Raw genomic sequence first — 20,820 nt, 5'->3', positions numbered from 1 at the left:
TGCTACGCTCTGCAAGTTCCCAGAGTGGAATATCCACGCTGTGGCCAACTGCATGAAGTACTGGGAAGTGAATTCAGTAGCAGTTCCTGCACCAACCGCATTGCTGAAAGAATATTTGCAATTGGAGGATCAAGGTGGGACGTGTCTAACTTTAATACTGCTTTATCATCAGAAAGAGTTATTGTGTAAACATTAAATAATCGATTTAAACATTAACAATAAAGTAGTTCTGATGACAAACCGGGACCAGAGCAGGATATGTGCTTGTCTGCCACAGGTACTGGCGTGCTTTAGCGTGTGTGACACAGGGATCACCAGTTCCCTCGATGGATGATATTGCCAGCAGCTAGTTTACAATCAAATACGTTTCCATTCCCAGTATGTTCCTTCTCATCGTGTAAACTTTCATGGCCCTACCACAACCAGAAGGTGTACAGTTCTTTTTGTGCCCTATTCCCCAGGAGAACTTTGTGTCACTGTAGCTTTACCATATGGAAAAAGCTCTTTGAAAGATTCTGAAAATTCAAGGAGCTATAAAGCTAAAACCACAGGTTGGTTTTTTTTGTGTGTGTTTTTGTCATACTAAGACTACCTGCAGAAGAATCTCCTCACAAAAAAATGGTTTCAAATGCAGGTGTAGTCACTCAGTCCTATTCTATTTAGTAACAGTAATTTTCCTCAGGAAAACAGTCAAAAGGCTGTAAAAAACAAACCACCACTCCAATAATAAAAATTTGTGCATAGAATCTAATACAGTCTTTCCATGACCGGATGCCACTAGTATGCCATCAACATACTACAGCCATAATGCTACAAGTCAACAGTTTTAAGAGTATGTATATGGTGGTATGTTCTCTTAGAATTGTATCTTCATTGCTTCTTCAAAGACATCTGCAGATCAATGAACCTCAGGTCTCCAGAGAAGTTTGAGACACACAAGTGCGCGCTCTCTCTCACACACACACACACACACACACACTTCTTGATTTTCTTCTAGATCCTTTTAGGCTGAAGCATTCCATACATTTTAGGGTGCAGATTACTACCCAACTCCTGCATGAATTTTAAAAGCCACATCAGCTCCTAATATAGGCTGCATACAATATCCGAAACAAAGTAGGAGTGCAAAAAAAGTGATCAATACAAAAAGTAAACACACTAGTCTTAATTGTCAAGATTATTCCAGGGCAAGAGTTCTTTCCAAAGATTTCTCTTCACACTTGTTCCTGTTAAGTGGCCCAGCCAAGACAGTTTCCAGTTTTCTTTCAAATTTACTCATGGTTTCACATACCCTCCCCCCATTTTTGGGATGCTGGGACACTCAGCAGCAATCACTCTTAGGCGTTAGACAAACCAGCAATCTCGGTCTGTTGCCACCTGTCGAATCCATCCCTTTCAGAGTCCCAAGGTGCATAATATTTTTATTTGTTTTTACCAGCTTACAAATCTGCCAATTCCCCAGTGTCAACGTTCTCTTACAATTACTCTTCTAGCAAATCCAGTCTTCAGTGAGAGTCAGATTTGAGGTCATAAGGCCACTCGGATGCAGTGGTGTTTGAGTTTGCAGGGCAAGACTCCTTTGTTTAGCTGATAGAATTCAACAAGCTGGATTAGATCACTGAATTTGGTGTTCCCATCATCCAGGCTGAAAAATATCTGTCCATCATCTTCACACTGGGGAAACAAAACATCCTTTTTAAGTTTAGGCTGCACACGAAGAGATGCAAGTATGCAAAAACATAAAGAGTATGGGTGTGTGACGTAAGATAAATGTTGGGCACTGCCCAAACAACCCAGTGCCCAGAGATCTTCACAAAACCATGCACAGCACTAGAAAGGGATGTACAATAACGCAACTTGAAATGTTTTCTTAATTAAAGGGAAAGCTCATGGGGAGAGTAATTGAAAGTTGCATAGACTGGTCTTCATTACATTACCCAAAAGATATTTGTTAGCTGTTTGTAAAATTGGTAGGCAAAGCAAGGGTAGAAGGCTTGGACCAATAGAGAGGTCAGTGTGATCTTAAAACTTCTGGTGCTCTTTTTGATCAAGATAAAAACCAAATAGTTCATTGACATCTCAGTGTAACGTTACTTTAAGCCCAGTGGTACTGTATAACCTTCAGAATAAAAGTTTTTACAGTTTCCCTAAGTTATTCTACATTTGCCTAAGTGACAGGGTGACAACTGCCACTGTTGCTGCTCTCAGTCCTAGAGAACAAGTTATTTGCATTACATCTGTATCTAAATGACTTACACTGTTTTTTCAGGCAATGTTAACAAAGAATCTTAATCAGGCATTTGACAATTCTAAAGAATAGTTGCTAATATCGTTGCTAATGGAAACATCCCTGTTAATTACATCAGTAATTAATACGAGGTCTCTTCAGATGTTGGCAAAGCTTTATAAGTTCTTTTTTTTGGTGATCAGTATCAAAAATAATCTGCTTACCGGCAAGATTTGAAAATGTTTTATTTTTTGATGATGGCACAGCGTAAGTACAAATGCCTTTGGATTGCTTTGGCTGTCCCGGAGAAGAAATAGTCTAGGAGAGAACATTTTTAAGTACACACTGAATAACACAATCCATTTCTTCATAAATAATCAGAACTACTAAGTCATTTTGTGCTATTGCCTAACTCTTCTTTAGTTGGGTTAACAGGCAACTGGCAATTTGCTTTCAATTTTTATACCATGGCTATATAACAGTAATAGATGAAGAAATTAGAACTGAAAGATACATGGCAGTAGTTCTTCCCCTATGAATGTATGTATGAGGCTTTTTTAAAGGGTCTCTAACTGAGCTTTCCGTTACTGATAGCTACTCTTGTGAAGAAAATGTTCTCATTTAACTCCAAAGCAAATCTGGATTTCTGTAGATGGGAAAGTAATACATGAAAATCTCTTCCCACTCTCCAGGATCTTGCATCAGTTTACAGAAATCCAGTATTAGCAAAATTACGTTTAAAATAAATGGCCACAATTGCACAGAAACTCAATACTTTCTTAAAACAACAATCAGTTAAGTAGCATCCACATAATCAAGATGGGGAAAAGACACACTGTTTTTTCCTCTAAAACAGTCACTGTCTTTTTCCTTCAGATCACTGGAAATAGGAGTATAGCTAGCAACATCATACACTATGCAACTGTCAGTTTTAAGTCAACCCACAAAACTGGAGTCTTACCTCAAATGGTTAAATACATACTTGGAAGAGGAGAAAAAATTCTAGTAAAAAAGTTTCCCCCTCATGACATTTATGAACTAAAGAAAAAGAACCTCTCCACGCCACAGGAAACAAGAATATACCTTTGGCATGAGTCTCACAGTGCTAATCACTAGTGGATTTGTGAGATGGCCAAGCACAGTGCTGGGGGAGGCCTCAAGTCCTCCTAATTGCTAACCACTAAGCCAGGAACACACTTGTCCAAGGCTGAGTTGCAAGAACTGCTTGTAGTCTTACGAACCCAGCAGAACTTACTCCAGCTCCTCAGAACCAATTGAGAAATGTCAATACCACAAAAATGCACCATCTTAACCAGGGTCAGTGCACTACTCAGAGACAGGCATGTCTTGCCACCACTGGAAACCATGCATGGTATTTGAACATTCCTTTTTAGTCCTAGCAAGACCAGATGTGTGGAAAAGAGACGAGGACTTTACACATCAAGATCCATCTCTTCCCTGCTCTGTGGCTGCTGCTGTTCATGCAGTTATCTCTACATTATCTTGCATCTAGCCATTTCAGTATCTCAGTATCTGAGTATCTCAGTATCTCAGTATTTCAGTATTTCAGTACGCCCGGTATCATAAACTGGTGGTACAAAGCCAAGCTCAGCACAATTGATCCTGCAGGTGTTTACTCAACCTCTGGAAAGCAACAGGCTGTCCACACAAATAATGACTATACAGATGGATGCATGCTCAACAATAGCTTCCAGAAACAGTCCAATGACAGCAGTATAGCTGTCTATATACATTGCTGAATATCTTACACGAACCACCAGAAGACTATTTATTAACTTTCCCCCTTCTTTTGTTCAAGAACACACAGAGCAGGAAAACACAGACCGGACTTTTTCTGTCCTGAAAACCACGATCCTTAGACCTCAGAGCACACAGGTAACATGGTTCTTCTGCCACTGCTGACTGATCTTGTCACAGCCAAACTAACTAGTTTTCACCTTCCACAGTGAGTAAGATGGCTGGGCACCAATTCAACACCGTCTTGAAGGCATTAACACATTTATGAAGACCCCAAGAAGGATGGCCCGCTAGATTCCTAAGGCAACAAGTCAAAATGAGCCTCGGATTGTAAAGACGATCTGTAGTGTGACAGAACCAGAAACCCAACAAGTCAGCAGTGGTCCTTTGCTTCCTCAGCTTTTCTGTTTGACCTGCTCAGCTAAAACCCAATAGCTTAAGCCTAGCAAAAAACTCAAAACAGTAAAAAAGCTCTTCTTGAGGAATATGCACATGCATTAGCAATTTCTACTTCTGCAATGTATTTCATCCTTCAAAGATTCGTGACACTGCTGAATCAGAAAATGCCAAAGAAAGGTTTGAACTTGACTGTCTCCTGAGAAGCCAACATAAGTTTCTACGTTAACCCTGCCAGCAGTGAGATGAATGAACTGAAGGCAACCGTGCTCGCCCCATTCCACAAATGAAGAACTGCTGAATACAGTTCAAGCAACTTCCCTTCTATAACCATAACTACATACAAATAAGGGAAACAGAGATGCTCAGAAGATACTTAAATCTCAAGTACAGACATTTTAGAGACCACTGGCACAGGTGCTTTCTTTGCTCTAGAACAGAATAGTGAGAAATCATCGTTAACTGCTCTGATTCATGTAAAAAAACCCAAATGGCTGATTACAAATTTGTGGGCAATTGGCTAGGTACCGCTTTGCCTAAAAAATGTGTCTTCTATGCAGATCACAGGAATTAATTATAAAGGGACTAGTCAAGAATCAGGCTACTCAAAAGTGCTCACAAGCTTGTGAAAGCTTACAGCAGCAGTTTTGCTCTTGTCTGTAACACTTACCATCAGATCATAAATACTAAGCAACAGGAATACCTACCCATCCACAAGCCCTTGTTGCTTAATAATCCTGTGAGATTCTTCTCTAGAGATTCTGCCGTGAAACCAGTGCTGTGTCCTATGAATAACTGGAGGCAAGAGGGAAGAGGGAAAGAAAGAATGGTTAAAAACAGTAACGTGCAACAGTTTTTTCCACACACTAATCATTTAAACACTTTAAAAGTGGGTACAGTTTCATTACAGAATATAAAATATCTTTCACCTATCTATATAAAAATGAATCAAAATGAAAAAAAATGCATCAGCTACTGCACCTACTTAATATACCAAGTAGATGGCATTATCTCCATGTATTTTCTGGTTTGCATGACTAAGTTATAATATTGCCTTTTCATAACTTCTTGAAAGTGTTGGGACTAAAGTCTTAGAATACAATGTATAAGCTAACAAGTTAGAACTAAGTCACTTTAACTCTCAAATAATGAAAAGCACTTCAGTTTGTGCTTTCAAGGGTGGAGTTACTCCCAGACATTTTTATGTTGTTGTTTTTCAAATGGTATTTTAAAATTCTGTTCAACAGAACAGAAACAGAGAATAGCTGTGTTTCCTCCAAGAAGTCCAGGATATATTAATAATGCAATTTCCTATTATTTTGCAACCTCAAAGAGATATTCAGGACTCACATTGAAGGCATCCATAACTTTACATTATTCAATTAGTATGGAAAGAATGCTATTTTGAAGATTTTTACTCTTTAAAGATTAAGAGATCACTCATTGACTTTCTTTGTCTAAAACGAAGAAACGACTGCCAGATTGTGTTAAATGTAACATTTATGGTGTCTTTATTTTTATAAAATCCGCATTTCGAAAGATTAATATTGAAGAAAAGCTTGAGCGTGCCTCCAAAGAAAAACAAGTTCCTTTTACTATCTCTGTACGGGTAAGCATGTTAATGACACAGAAGCTACTGATAAACATAAACATTGTATTTGACATTGTTGCATTAATACTACATGACTGTACTCTGTCTCTATATGAAATGTAACTTTTATTTACCACAGAGGCCTCTGATATTATGCTTACAAACCCGCAGAATTTACCTGTACTCAGCGTGGAAGGATGGAGTGGACTTTGGCTACCCAAGATGTTCATTCTTGTGCTACGTTTCTATAGAGAAAATGAATTACCATTAAAACCACACTAAAGCTTTAACAGAAGAGAATTAGTGCACATGCAATACAGATTTAATTTACAGGAAACTGGGGGCTGGGCAAGTTTAATGCAAGAATGAGAAAAAGAAATGCAACTTTGAAGGGGGCTAATCTACAAGCAGCGGCTCATTTCAGTTGGCTTAAAACACAAGCCAGATGTTAATGATGAAAGCTCAGTATCTAAAAAAAAAAAAAAAAAAAAAAGGGAAAAAAAGAAAATAAATTTTTTAAATGACAGAAAAAAGAAAGGTCTGATATGTTTCTGCTCAGGCAAAACACCAGGCACTCAGTAAACCAAGCAGTATTTCCCTCCCATACATAAAAGCACCAGGTAGTGCTTCAGTAATGACGCCTGTTCCCTAAGAGACGAGCATGTGGGAAAACTTATACTGCAGCTGTCTGTCCACAAGACACTATAAACAAGTTACATCAGTTTTCATTGCAAGAGGTCCTGCCTCTTGTATATTCTGCAGTTAAACTTACTGGGAGCAAGCCATTAGTCAGAGCCCCAGCCTCTTCCATGTGGGGAAGCATTTAATTTGACATATTCCTCCTCAGAGACTGGTTTTGCAAACTGGCAGTAAAGTTCTGGTGGGTCTGCTTTCCCCCTCAACTTTCCTCTGGACACTAGGGGGACAGAGAAGCAGTGGTAGAAGGTTGTTGTGAATGTGACAGTTTTGCTAAAGATGGATATTGACTTTCAGATCTGCATGCTTGCAGTGTGATTGCTTCAGGTTGGAGCTAAGCTAGACTGTGACCAGCACTGTACTAACATGATAGCACACTCCGTGGTTTGGCTCTCAACAGACACTAATACAAAAATAGAAAAGAAGAGAAGATAGCTACCCTCCAAGCATGTCCTTCTTCCAAGGCAGCACTCTGTGCTTCAGCAGGATTTTCAATAACTCTTCCTATTTGCCCCGAAAAATCCATTGCTACTAGTGAGTTTTCAGATACACTTCTCTGAAAAGGAATTTTCACTTGTTTCAAAAAACAGGGAAAGAAAAAACCAGCTTGAGAGTTTAATTTCAAAATGTTTTTGGTTTCAGAAGACTGTCCCAAGCTAGCCTTCAACAGCACAGAAAATACATCGCTTTTTTTTTTTCCCCTTCCAAAAGATTCACAAACACAAAAAAAAGACGGCTTTTCTTTTTCGGCTGTAGGAGAGGGAGAGGATTCAATGGCTGAGAATAAAATCTATCTTGCTCAAGTTGCCCACTTGCCCTGTTACTATACTCCAGTCATTTCCAGGGCCAGCTGGGATCCAAATTTACGATTTTCACTTCCAGATAGCTAACAGTCAGCTCTTGGCCCGACATATTTTAGGAAATGTACATGTTAGTTTTGCCAGACCCAAGCTGGCTTCTGCAGAGACAGCCAGATGTCTCTGTACTATACTTCTCAAAGCGCCTGACGTATCCAGGATTTTTCAATCATGTGGATCACGTAAGCCTAAGATAATGGAGAGCCAACCATGTACACCGTACTCATGCAAAATGTGAACTTTACGTTGATTTGCTACACAATGCTGGATTTACATTTGTTAGCGTAAAATTTTCCACTTTTAAAATGCAAGAGCAAATGCATCTTTTCCAACATCATACATTAATGAGGTAAAGTTCATTACTTACTACAGGAGTGGAAAAGTGTGGAAGCATGGCTTTTCTCTGCTGAGGAATTCTGTAATTCTGATACAGTAGCATTCCATACTGCCAACAGAAATGCAAGGACATTATTATTCAAATATATACCCTAGAAAAAAAAAAAACTGCAGTGGTTTCATAATACCACTTACACTGGAGCAAGGTATCACCAGTTTATTATTTTCAGGATCAGAAGCTGTCCTAAAGCAATTTGCACTGAGTAACAGTGATTGGCAGGTGGTAATTGAGCAGTAAATACGCATGACAAGTTTTATTTAAAAGACAACACTTTAATAAGCCTGAGTGAAATACACAGGTAATTTCTGCCACTATCAGATATCACCATGTTTACCTTGTAGAATATAAGCGCTCACTCGAGGTCAGAACACATATTTTAACTCCCTCTCTTTTTACTCTCCTAGTAATGTGAACTTCAAAAAATTCCTCGTAAGCCGTTCAAACTCGGTTTTCATAGTGATTAAAAACTAAGAACCCTTCTAATTCACTAGATCTTTTAATTAATTTTGTCAGGAAATAACACTTCGGGTACTTCTCTCATCTTAGTAAAAATAAGGTGATTTAATTCCAGTCCTGCTCCTCGTTGAACATGATAAATTTTAGCAACACTAGTAACTAGGGCGGTAGGAAAAAACCTACTCAGTGTCTTCTTTAGAGGCACAGTGCTGAGGTATAGCAACATTGCTTACTGACTGTTCTAACTGAACTGGTACAGATAATTTTTTAAACAGGGTAATATGTGACTATAGCAAGCTAAATCAATAGGTAAACAAAAAGGAGGGTCACAGCCACAGCCTTCTGGCACACCCTTAATTTTCCCCCTGTAGCGTTAACAGCTTACAGGTGAATGTTACGTGCCAGTATACAGTGCTGCCATACAGCACCGTTGCTGCCACAGGCCGCACTGCAAAGAGAGATTCCCAGAAAGATGCATGTCTACCTGCTGGGTAAGAATTCTGTACACTCTGAAGGTTTTTCCTTGCCATTCAGGAACATTAGTGCCTAGACCAGTGTAGCCAATTTCTTCAGAGCAAGCGCCATCTTCAAGGCACAATTCACTACAATTGTCTGATCCTCTGAGCGCTTTCCCCACTATGCAAAATTCTGTGTAATTAGGAAAAGTAAAGGACAGCTGAGAAGAAGCACCTGGAATTGTCTGGGGACTCAAACTCTCACATAATTGTTAATGTGTATTAAACATGAGTCAAGTCAATTAACTGGAGGGTGAATTACGATAGTCAACACAGGTATCAGCTCCATGGAGATCAAATATGCATCTTGTTACTGGGATTGCTCCTTACATCCTGGCCCACACTATGGCTAACACACCTGCTTTTCTAACAACTTAAAATAGGAACTTCTGTACTGCAACACAGCACCTCCTACAATTAACAAATGAGGTAATATTTGGAGAACACTCAGAGATGTGCTCTGGCTTGGAAGGTGACCATTTAATGTAGACGGAGAACAGATGTTGTGTTTTCATACTCACAGGCCTAGGAGTCTGATTTGCTTTCCCTAGAACAGGTAACTGTAGCAAACATTTGTCATGTCTTGACGATAAACAAATCAGAGAAACTACCTTCGAAAGGGAGGGGAGGAATAAACAATGCTTAGGCAGCAATGGGAATCTCTGTGGTTTCTCCCAGTCAATGCCACATGTGGACTTGGGAAGAGATAAATCTCATGCTCCTTCTGACGCCCCCACACCCTTTCAGCTCCTTGGACACGAGCTGCAGGAATGCACCTTCTTCAGCAGGTGGTTGTGAAATGCTGCTGGGGAAAGTGGCATTTTGGCAGAGAGGGGTGTGAATGTTTTGCCGATGCGGGCTGCCACTTAGGCTGGAATAGTGACTGCTCATTCAGGACAGAGAGGACAACTGCTCACAGTGCCCCCGGGTTACACGTCCCATTTTGGGCACAGTCTGGCACAGAGCAGCCACCAGCAGGACACTGGAGCATTAACCGCAGCAGACTGAAGAACAGTCGTGGCCTCATTTCCAAATCTGAAATTATCTGTTTGCTACAGGGAGAACCAAAGATGACTGAGGTCAAGGTTCTCCACCCTGTTTTGGTGGACATGTACCTAGTATCAAGTACCACACTTTGTGCGTGTCTCTATTTTTTATCACATTTTGTATGCTGCACTCTAACACAGAATATTAGAGAGTGGGATAACTGTGCAGAAGAGAGGTGAGATTTTCATGTGAAACACATTAGCTATCATATTTCCTGGTTTTTTTTTTTTTTTTTTTAATATGTATGTATATTCCCTTTCACAAAGCAGCACCTTCAGGGAAAAATTTAAACCCAAACAAAAAAAAAAAATTCTGCACATTTCACTATGAAGATCAGGAAGTTCTCTGCTTCAAAGAGCACAAAATAGCCAACCTTCTCAGTTCCTTCTGTGCTGATTTTGTTTGAAAGAAATCTGTGAAGCCTCCTACTATGTTACAAGAAATCTCATAATTTACTCTGAGATATGAATAACTTTCACCCAGAGACAGAGTTGCTTATTTTTGTTACTTTTTAAAACAGAACCTTCAGAAAACTGAGGCAAAGGCTCTAGAGAGCACTCTGTTCTAGTTAAGCTAAACACTTACCACTTTCAAAACATTTTCTTTAGCTTTACAATAACTTGCGAATACCTTGTTAAGCAGTTTTTTGATTCATTCACATATATTAAAATTATACTTGATTCAGAAATGGAAGGAAATGAGCTCAGTGCTGTCCTTAAAAGCTTAGGAGGGACACATCTGCGGGGCATTTTGCTCTTGGCTGTTTTGCTTTGGAGGCAGATGATGCTTAAGAACATATACATATCTTCTCACAAACAAAATGACCAATGCAACTTAACTACACGGGTAGCTCTATTCACACAGAAGAGAGGAGGTACCTTGAGGAGTCGAAAGGCAGTCATCCAGCATGTCCTGCTTTGCTCATCTTCAGCACACAACAACCTCAGTTCCTTAGTTTCATTTCTCACTCTGTTGGGCTATAAAATATTAGAAGGAAGTCAGATGAATTCAGGAGAAAAAACAACAGCATGTAAGTTCACTGCAGAGCAAAGGCAAGTCCAGTATTAGTCAAGAACTGGCCAGGAAAAGGTCACACCACTCTGAATTAAAGCTCAGGAGAAGCTGAGTATGCTATGAAAGAAATCACTTTCTCAGCTGGGTCCAGTAAGATAAACATCAGTGCCTGCTTTGAAATACTCTGCAGCTCTGGCAGTTTGCACCAACAAGGTACTCAGACCCTGCTAGAACCAGAACGAAGGCATTTGTAATTTTTGGCGGGTTCTGTTGTTGTTTTGGTTGTAGGTTTTTTGTGGCTTTGTTGTTTGTTTGTTTGGTTTTTTTTTTAAATGATTTTTATGAGCGCCCATTTTGAGATGAAGAACTAAAGTTTCCATAACTGAAGGTTAGTGCCAGTCTGCTTCCATAATTTCAGGATGTGTCCCGCAGCATCTCAACTCTCTGAGGCGAACCCACTGTTGTCTGGAACAACTGCCGGGAAGGAGACTATTTCACTGCTGTCAATTTAACCAGCTCCCAGCCTTTTTTCTTCTCAGACAGTTACATGGAGCTTTGAAATACTTTCCAAACCTATCCATCAGCACAGCAGTTTTTGAAATCCTCAAAGGCAACTGCTTATTCTTATTTCCATTTTCTAAGGCAATCTTCCTCTTTAAATAAATGCAATTACACCGAATCGAAGCTTGGTTCTTTGTAGCTATATAGTTTTGGTGCTCACTGTCCAGACAAACTTTCCTATTCAATTAGAGTGATTGAAAAAAATAACTAATCTGTGAGGTCAGCCAAGGCCATCTCACAGGCACACCACGCTTCAGCACTGAGCTGCTCTTGCACAGAACTTCCCAAGCCAAAGGAGCACCAGATAAAGTGTTAAAAGTGTCACACAAAACGATGGCAAGATTCACAGGACATGCCTGCCAAATGAAAGATGTTAAAGATCAAGTCAGAAATGCTTGCAGAGTTTTACATACAAACCCCATTGAGCTGCAGGCTGGGAGGACTCTAAGCTACCAACCCTGTCTGGAACTTTGGAAGAACTTCACGATAAGAATTACCTTTATACAAAATCCATACTCTGCAGGTGCACTGTACAACTTCTTGCCTGCTATCAATGAGAAGATATTGCTGTCTTCTAGGTCAGCCAACAGTTGCAAATGTCTTGGCTCCTGGGGAAATAACATGTTTTATCATAGGTGAGTGTACGACTTTGGAAGATTTTGCTGCAAGTTTTGCAGTCTCTCAAGACCAGCCTCCAACAGAGGGCAGTGTGTGAACACTGTGCTCCTCTCTCAGGCAGCCTGGAGCCCACAGGGCATGTCACCTTTTAAATATCAGCCTGCTAGCAGAAAGTGCTTTAGAGAAGCAGCTGACAAAACACTTATTCAAACACACCACATTGAAAATGGCACAGCCTATTACATTGCTCCTGAGAAATCTAAAAGTTCGAGAATATAAAATATTGTTTATGGTACCATTTAAACTAAATTCACGAGCCATATGCTAACCTTGTTAGCACAACTTCAGCAGCCACAATTGTGTCGCCCAGCTAGTTTGGTTTTATTATATAACAATGCTATATAGCTATTTTCATGCATTGAGAGCTCCGGGCTTGGCTGTCATTTGATCATGGCTTGCTTATCCTTTCCTATGAGATAAAAAAAGGGAACACTGTGTGCAGATATTTAATCACCAGCAAAAAATCCCCACTGTAAAAGCAGAAAATGCTTTTACATACTAGTACTGTGCAACTTCTTTTTTAATCTTACCTTTGAAGTTCCTTTTGTAGAACAGTAAAGTCCCGATCTTCTCAAACACACATACAATTTCTTCCATGATTTCCTACCCAGTTCTTTCACATGCAAGAAACCTTGAATTTCCGGGCAGCTACTGGAGTTTAAAAAGTTCTGTTGGAGAAGAAAATGTAAATGAGAACTGTGTCCTATGGATGGATCATAAAATTGTCACTGTATTTTCAGAAGAGAGAAGCAAACGGCAAATCACTTAGCTGACCTGGGGCACAGTTTCATATTATGCTTAAACTGACCTAGAAATTTTAAGAGATTTATAACCAAAACGGATATTCCTGCTCCTCCTGTTACATCTACCTAAGCTAACTCCTTCTGCCACTGACATTTTCCTGTTCTCTGTGTCAATACTTAAACCTCCAAAAGGCTAACCAGTTTTCTATAGACTTGTTCCTCCTGCACTTAGCCTGAAGGGACATAAAGTAAGCTTATTAATTCTTAAAATAATACGCTGTCACAACAATTCAGACAACTAGTCTAACTTGGAAACATTAGCGAAAATCTTCAACTTCATCCCCAAATTTTAGAACGGGAACAACCTATTTCGAGATTTCCCACATTAAAGTCTTACACAGCACATGCACCTGTCCCAAGACAAGAGGTAGGACAGACAACAGAATATTTAACTCAAAATGAAACATAGAGCAGACAAATAAGTGTCAGTAATTACACTAGACTTCAAGATTCAGAAGTATTTAAGTTCTTGGCGTGATTAGAGGGACCACATATGGAATCATTTGATTTGCGATTCATCAAAGGAAGGAAGTATTAACTATGGTTAGTGAATTGATGGATGGCTCCCATATTATAATGGGCCAGATTTTTACATGATAGGGGGCTTTCTCAGTAAGTTAAATGCCAAACTAATAAACTCAGTATTAGGAAGAAAAATGCATAAACCTGGTTGGCCTAGATGCCTCTGCAGTTCTTGGAAGTTGTGTTTTGGTGTTATTTAGTGGATAATGCTCAGAGGAAACAAGACCAACAATAAGTGCACCGTGACAGAATTCTTAGTCACATTAAAACCTTATTTCTTTTTTCCAGTCCTTCTCCCCATCTCTTCTAACAGAATGGAAAAGAATATTCAATCTTTAGTCAATCTTCCCACTATTTGTATTATGAATCCACTTCTCAACTGTGAGAAAGACCAAAAGAGGAATATATTCTCTGTGTCCAGCTAGATAAACCAAAAGTAAACTAAGATGCAAGCTTTTTGCACATCTGAGCCAGCCTGACACTAGCAAAAACAGATCTCACTGGTTTTAATGCTATTGTTAAGACTAAAAATACTAGCTCTTTATGCCGCATATAAGATCATATTTAATATTCTTTCCTATTTAATGTGTAATTAAAAACAGCGTACTTGCTCAATGTTTGAGGTGGCCTCAGATGCAACATGTTACATGGCCACTAGACTGCAGGTAGTTTACCTACAACAAATTACAATTGTCTTTGAAATTATGAAAAATGGTTGTGTATTTTTTTAAAGGAAAGGGTATTCAATACAAAAGCTTTAAGGAAGACTGTTTTTTAGGGTTAAACAATAAACCAAAGAGAACGTACGCATCCTCTTTCCCCTACCCTCTCGCACTGTTAACCCCTGTGACCTATGTTTCTCCTGCACGGTACCTGAGTCTTTCCAGGAACAAACTCTTGTATCTCACAAGGTTGTAAGGTTTTCCTTTCCCTACTGCTTGAGTTACCCTACATTCAAAACGCTTCTGTCTTCAAGAACATCTCGCTCTTTTTAGGGAGTCCCACTGCTCATGTTAAAAAGTAAACTCAATTCTCCACTTTCGCTGCACAAAAAGGGCCCAAGGTGTGAACACCTCTGCTCCTACCAGTCTGTGGCAATGCCCATTCATGCCAGTTTTGGTTCCTAACTGCAGCCTCGTTGCATGTGACTTTTATTTTTAATGCCAGATATTGGTCTGATTCTTATTTGGTTTCCCAGTGGGCAATATATGCTAATGTTTTAAATTCTTCTCAGTGAGTGTGGAGCCAGTATTTAATGGATTTAAGTGGTTACGGGACAAAATGAGCACACTGGTTCAAAAGTCAGTGGAAACTTGTATTTAAACAGAGAGTCAGTGCATATTTGTAAACATGCAAAATGACAGAAACCAAGCTATAATCAGTTATTTGTACATACACTTTCTTCATCTATTTGTGCTATGATGCAGAGTATAGAAGAGCACTTCTGTTTTACTTTTTATAAGGTGTATTTGTTTTTCTAGAAATATATCTGCTGAGATCGTTTTAGGAACAACATTAGGTCGCCAAACCAGGTACCCACAGAGTTAAGCTGAGTATTAGCAGAACAAATATGTGTGAACATAGCTATGAATACGTTGTGCTTATAACTTACACCTCAGTGCCACTGGGTAAAATCTTGGTCGGATATTTTCAACATTAGTACCATATGCTAACTCACTACACTGGTCTTTCTCTGACCAGTTATTTCCAGACCTTTGAATTCTCCCTTTTTTCCTCTCAACCTCTCCCCTCCAGCTCCAAAACTTTCTTTGTCCGTACAGGTAACTTACAGTACCTGCAAAAGCTGTGACTGTGGGATACTGCCATTTGTTTGCTGGCACCACGCAACCATTTGCTCTGGAAAGAAATTCTAGACACAAAAAGAGAAGACAATTGGAAATCACATCATATTTGAACACTTTCACACAGAACAAGTGGAATTTTCTTCCAGTCATCAATTTTTTGGAACTATCACCCTTAAACCAGTTTGGAGATCCCCTGACACAGAAAATCATACTAGGGCTTTCAAGTGCAAGTCTTCCCTTCTGCCCACCAAACACCCATGCAGACAGAAGATGGATTTTTGAAGTATCTGATATGCAGTATTTCATAAGTACATTTTCCCACTGTTTCCTCTTCTACTGAGGGCTTTGGGGGATCTCTAACAGCCTCTGCTTTTTAAGAAAGGACAAGATGAATGGACCTGCAGGTTGGGTACTCAGTGACTCCTTGATTACTGCATATTCTGCCACCAAATTTCTGGGCTTCCCTCCTCATCCAGAAAGGCTGTTCAGCAAATAAACTCTCTGCAACTCCACTTGCCATGTGGAAGATGCAGAGGAGACGAAATAACAAGTTTTATCTGACCTCACAGGGGCAAGCTGGATGCAAAGGCATTAGAAGAAGTCTCAGATGAGGATGCTGCAGGTTCTACAGAATGTAGACCTTCATCTTTGATAACACTCTTTCTATCCAAAATACAGTTCATCAGTGCTGTATCTGCTTGACATTAAAACCTGCTCAGTCCCTCAGAAGGCTCCATGCGAATTGCCATTTGCAGACTTGAATTATGACAAAGAGCTTATACGTGACGATGCTTCCATTTGGTTGTTCAACAGCCCAATTACACTCAAGGCTTGAAACCCTTCAATCTCTCAAGAGAAAAGCCCTTGGTAAAACCTACCCCTATATGTTCATATTTCAGGGCAAGATAAAAGAGCCCAGTGTTTTTTCTTGCAAGGATAGGCCAGTATACATTCCATGAAATGAAATCATGACAACTGAACAAGCACACATGTAATAATTAGGCTCTGTATCACATGCCCTGTTTCACATGCTGGATTTGAATAACTGCAAAGCAGACATCTACCTCCTTTCCCCCGTCCTGCAAATACAGAAGTAAATATTGTTTAACACACAAACAGGTGCTTCTACAGAGCTTTTTGATTTCAGGCATCCGGTACAGTATCTCATCCATGCTGAATCTTTGCATGACAAAAGTCAGACAGTTTTCTGACTGCTAGATCGCTGACCTGACTTCCAATTTTTTCCCTCTAGTTCCCCTTTTCATTTGCCATGTTTATGTAATTTGATACACTGAATTTACTATACGTGGCAAGTTCTTAAACATTTTATTTGAAGCATGAAGACATCCAGAAATAAATGCCTGAAATAAAACAACTGATCAACAGGATGAATCACAACAAAAACATTTCCAGTTTAGACCATTCATCATGCTTCAGGCAATATAAATTTCAGTCTTCAAAGCATAAAGAGAAGGGCTGAAGAGAAATCACCCTTCTGCCAGGTAAGCTGCACAATGAATTATGAAAGCTAACATTTACCAGCCTCTCTTGAGTAGAAACAGCACCATATGGCAACAGCTAATGCAACGGATAGGGAGCCTTCGCATTCTTACACCAGAAGAATGATTTATTCTCTGATTGCAGGAGCCTGGGACTGAATGCCAAGCATTCTGGGTTTTACTCTCATGATCTGTTATTAATTAAAGTATGCCACATGAAATCAATGTGCTAGCTAGCTCCTATGATACCGAAATTTCTGTACAACACTCAGATGCTCATAGGTTATCAGATGGGAAGATCAACAGAAGTGAAAAATTACAAACACTCCATGTACAGAAATGTTTCACACAGTAAGTCAAGGCACAGCCTCTGAAACAAGCACTAGCAGATGACAAATGTACGTGCAAGCACATGTGCGAGGATGCAGCAACTGTGCATTAGCGCCTATGAGGAAAAGAATTAATTTATCATCTGCAGTAATTTCAGCAATGACTTTTCATGTGACCTCACGTATCTTTTTTTCTTCTGGCATCACAAATGCCCGACTGACCCAAAATCTGTTCTCACCTAAGCCACCTCTGGATTATCCTTCTTTAGCTATCTAGATGGGTCACACCAGCTGACACTGGTTCATGTCAACGGTCTGTTCCAACTTAATTACTTAGATAAAATGTGACAAATCATCCCTAAATAAGCAGTCAGACTGCAAACAGTTTCAAATTACAACATTCAAAGGAACTTACAAGTCCAGGAATAAGTATAGTTATGACATATAATACCTTTCAAGCACAGATACACGAGGACAGAGAAGGTGAGTTACTGTGAGTAGTAGAGAAGGCAGAGCATGCTAGTAAAGCACATCCACAAGTGAGACAATGCCCAACATATATAACCATAAACTGAAAATTCCTTGTATGTAGTAAGTGTTTTAGGGGTTACCCAGAGGGGTTTTTTTTTTAAATTATTACTGTCAGAAATTAAAAGGTTTGAATACAGCCTGCCACACAATCAAATTGCTTCAAATCAGGTAACTTTGAAGATAATGAGTAAATTGCACTTCTGATTGTTGTTCTTAAACCAATAAATGTTTCCCTGGCTTGGTCACTCTCCAATGTAACAATAGCCATTATGAAATAAGTATATTTGGTAACCTGAAAACACTTGAAATTTTTAGGCTGGGAGAAGAGTACAAGGAATTTAAACATTGGTTAAAATTTCTTTGGAAAGAATTGAGTTTGTTGATTTCCTTTTTTTTTTTTCTTTTAATTATAATAGATGTTTAAGACATAAGAGTGCCCAGCAATGCTATTGCAATCCATCCCTCTCAGTGCGGTGTAAACAACTAAGCAATGAGACTCACCATGGGATTTTTGAAAAACTCATATTTTGCGTAATTCTTCCTGAACAAAAATTTACTTTCACTTCCCATTGTGGACTCGACTTGAACTATGAGCTCATGATCTTCCAAACACCTCTCTGTGGAAAAAGAACACAAAGTTAACACACAGTCAACCAGCAGAAGCAGAAAGACCACCTTCCAAAGAACAGGAGTAAAACAACCCAGTGTAATTCCATTACCTTTTAAGAAGTTAACAAAACATATTGTAGCTTTCTAACCATACTGCCATGAGGCATCTAAAGGAACTAGGGCGTGAGTATTACAAAGTTTAACGCTAGACAGCAGTGTTTCTTCAAAAATTTCCTACATCAGGACTTTATAAACACAGACTTTTGAGAAATGGAAGAACATAGGGGTTTTTTGTGCATTAGCTTAAATAATACACATTGATGTCTTCTTTTGGTGCTGGTTATATGCTGTAGAACTGGCAAGGTGAACAGATTTAAGGGGAAAAAAAGTTGTAGAAAGGCCACTATTAGGTCTTGAACTATCCCAGAAATACAGTGTCCTGTTTGACCACACTCTACAAAACCAGTTCATTTCAAGGTGAACTTCAGGCCTTTATTGTAGATGCTACACAATAGGGTTTATTATGAAAGAGGTCACAGGATCTACTTTACAGGAATACTGACAGAGACAAATGTTTTGTACACATGACAGGGCAATTTTCTGCTCTAGATTTGGTTACAAGGTAACTCCCCATAACCACCACTTCCCTGGTCAAAAGAATGGCACATCAAAGCATGAACAGATAGCTTAACAAATCCAATTCACTGAAAGCAGTAACTCAAAAGAAGGCAACTGGGCTAAGCATGCACTACTTAATGAACTCATTATCTTGGCAAATCTTCAGAAGTTTCCGAGAAAATATTTAGATATTTTTCAAAAGTCCTTATAGTCAGTACTTTCATCCCTTATATAATAGGAAATAAAAAATGAGGTCAAACAAAAAATAACTTATGCAAAGCTCTATCCAAAATGCATGTGACTTGCTGGCTGAAGAAGTTTGGAGTGTCCCCTCCCCACTTGGTGTTCTGCATCCTCGCATTCCCACAGTGAGAAATGCCAGGCTGTCACCCAAATTCTCTTGGGGTGTTCTCAGGATAGAAAGCAAGCAGTCACTGGTATCTCAAAAAGCAGCAGGCTCTTGAATGTCACTCCAGTTATTCAACTTAGCAGATGAATATAAGCTCTTTGATTGAAAGTTTAACCTATCTCTGAATGATCCCACAGTCTTTTTCACCCGCATTTAGATTGTCAGTCATGACCAACTCATTGATGACTTCATTTATCATGCATTTGCAGTGTCCAGCCTTGTTACAGTTGTGTTTCAAGGGGTTAACATTGAAGATTTTCCATACTGAGCTGCTCTCAAACAAATGCTTGGTACATTAGCTGTAACACCACTTTCAAGGAGTAGTTCTCTGAACAATGTATGCCACAATCCTGCTGTTGGTAGCAGTCAATTAAGGACATTTTTCCCCACCTGAGCATTCATCACCTAAACCTCCACATTATCTAGGGGCTTCACAGATGAAGTTTCAGGTATTGCTGTCATGGGCAACCAGTTAAGTTAAATCTCCTCCATGGCGTGAGAAGGACAGTGGGCCTATGAGGATGGGAGGCCTTTCTGGGGTTTGTTTTTTGTTTGTGGGTTTTTTTGTTAGTTTGGGTTTTTTTACATTATGATTCCTCCAAAAAACATTTAATCACGTTGGTGTGAATCTTCATCACAGTATGTACCCTGAAAGACCACGTCCTGCTTCTGTCATCACACTAAGCTGTGGTCTTTGCTTTCCTCGTGCACTGAAGATTGCTCAGCTAAGGGCAGGGACAAACCACATCCTATTCATTCTGTCCTGAGGAAATACAGTACAGATGAATGTCTGTCAATTTGTTTTGCATTTTGATCGTTAGTTCGTGTAATATATCCAGTGACTGTTTCTTAGATGCTTCAGGCAACTGACATAGTTGTATTTCTTTACTGAATCAAGACCCTTTTGAGATTCTGTGGTTTAAATTTCTATTTTGATGGTGAAAGCCACCTTGAAGAAAACAGGCAGCATTTCACAGCACGTGCACGGAAAAAGGAAGCCAGTCCTAGCCAGTTTGCTCCTACTTCATAGAAGTTGTACACTTGGGAAGTCATTGGTAATTTGCACTCGGTTGGTACAAATGGGATGAACTGCCTCTTGACACACCAGCAACTCCACCTCAGCCTTGCTCTGAGCTTCCTGCTACAAAGCAGACGCACAGATCTCGGTCTGTTCAGTAGGTCAGTCTATCTTCAGGTGGCACTGCAGCTGAATTGACCACAAATGTCTCTTTTTAGTTTATCTGACAGGCTCAACTCAGTCTTGTCTACATACTTCCTAGAAGAACAGGACAGACTTCTTCTTTTCCCCAAAATTGCTGTGTATTATTATCTAAACTTCCACAGAACTGTAGAAGTAATACAAGATGGAAAAAGGAGCTGGATTCCAATATGAAAAACTCACGTGCATGGCCCAAAATTCCCCATTAGAGAATCACTACAAACGACAGGTGGACCGAAGTGTGAAACAGCCAGCCCTGTTTCTGTATTTTATCAAGTACTGG

The 20,820-nt window shown here is 39.5% G+C and overlaps 1 protein-coding gene across 2 annotated transcripts in view; it reads right to left on the bottom strand.

Moving 5' to 3' along the window:
- Window positions 1–1,527: 1,527 nt before the first annotated feature.
- The window catches only part of GRB10 (growth factor receptor bound protein 10), a gene marked incomplete at its 3' end in the record, with an annotated part of 107,210 nt that continues 87,917 nt past the window's right edge, over window positions 1,528–20,820 (bottom strand). The window contains exons 6-16 of one of the 2 annotated variants that reach the window (XM_080340233.1): window positions 18,184–18,299; window positions 15,314–15,388; window positions 12,724–12,861; window positions 12,013–12,123; window positions 10,819–10,917; window positions 7,893–7,970; window positions 7,108–7,224; window positions 6,151–6,217; window positions 5,089–5,176; window positions 2,452–2,545; window positions 1,528–1,674 (exon numbers count right to left, since the gene is read on the bottom strand). In XM_080340233.1, the coding sequence (XP_080196359.1) occupies window positions 1,528–1,674; window positions 2,452–2,545; window positions 5,089–5,176; window positions 6,151–6,217; window positions 7,108–7,224; window positions 7,893–7,970; window positions 10,819–10,917; window positions 12,013–12,123; window positions 12,724–12,861; window positions 15,314–15,388; window positions 18,184–18,299 (1,130 nt within the window). The remainder of the gene's footprint in view (window positions 1,675–2,451; window positions 2,546–5,088; window positions 5,177–6,150; window positions 6,218–7,107; window positions 7,225–7,892; window positions 7,971–10,818; window positions 10,918–12,012; window positions 12,124–12,723; window positions 12,862–15,313; window positions 15,389–18,183; window positions 18,300–20,820) is intronic. The other variant, XM_080340234.1, reaches the window with a different exon arrangement.

The sequence above is a fragment of the Nesoenas mayeri genome (genome assembly GCF_963082525.1).
Source record: "Nesoenas mayeri genome assembly, chromosome: 2".
Taxonomy (NCBI): Eukaryota; Metazoa; Chordata; class Aves; order Columbiformes; family Columbidae; genus Nesoenas; species Nesoenas mayeri.
Note: the sequence above shows the minus strand (reverse complement) of the source record. Positions and strands in the feature narration are given on the sequence as shown.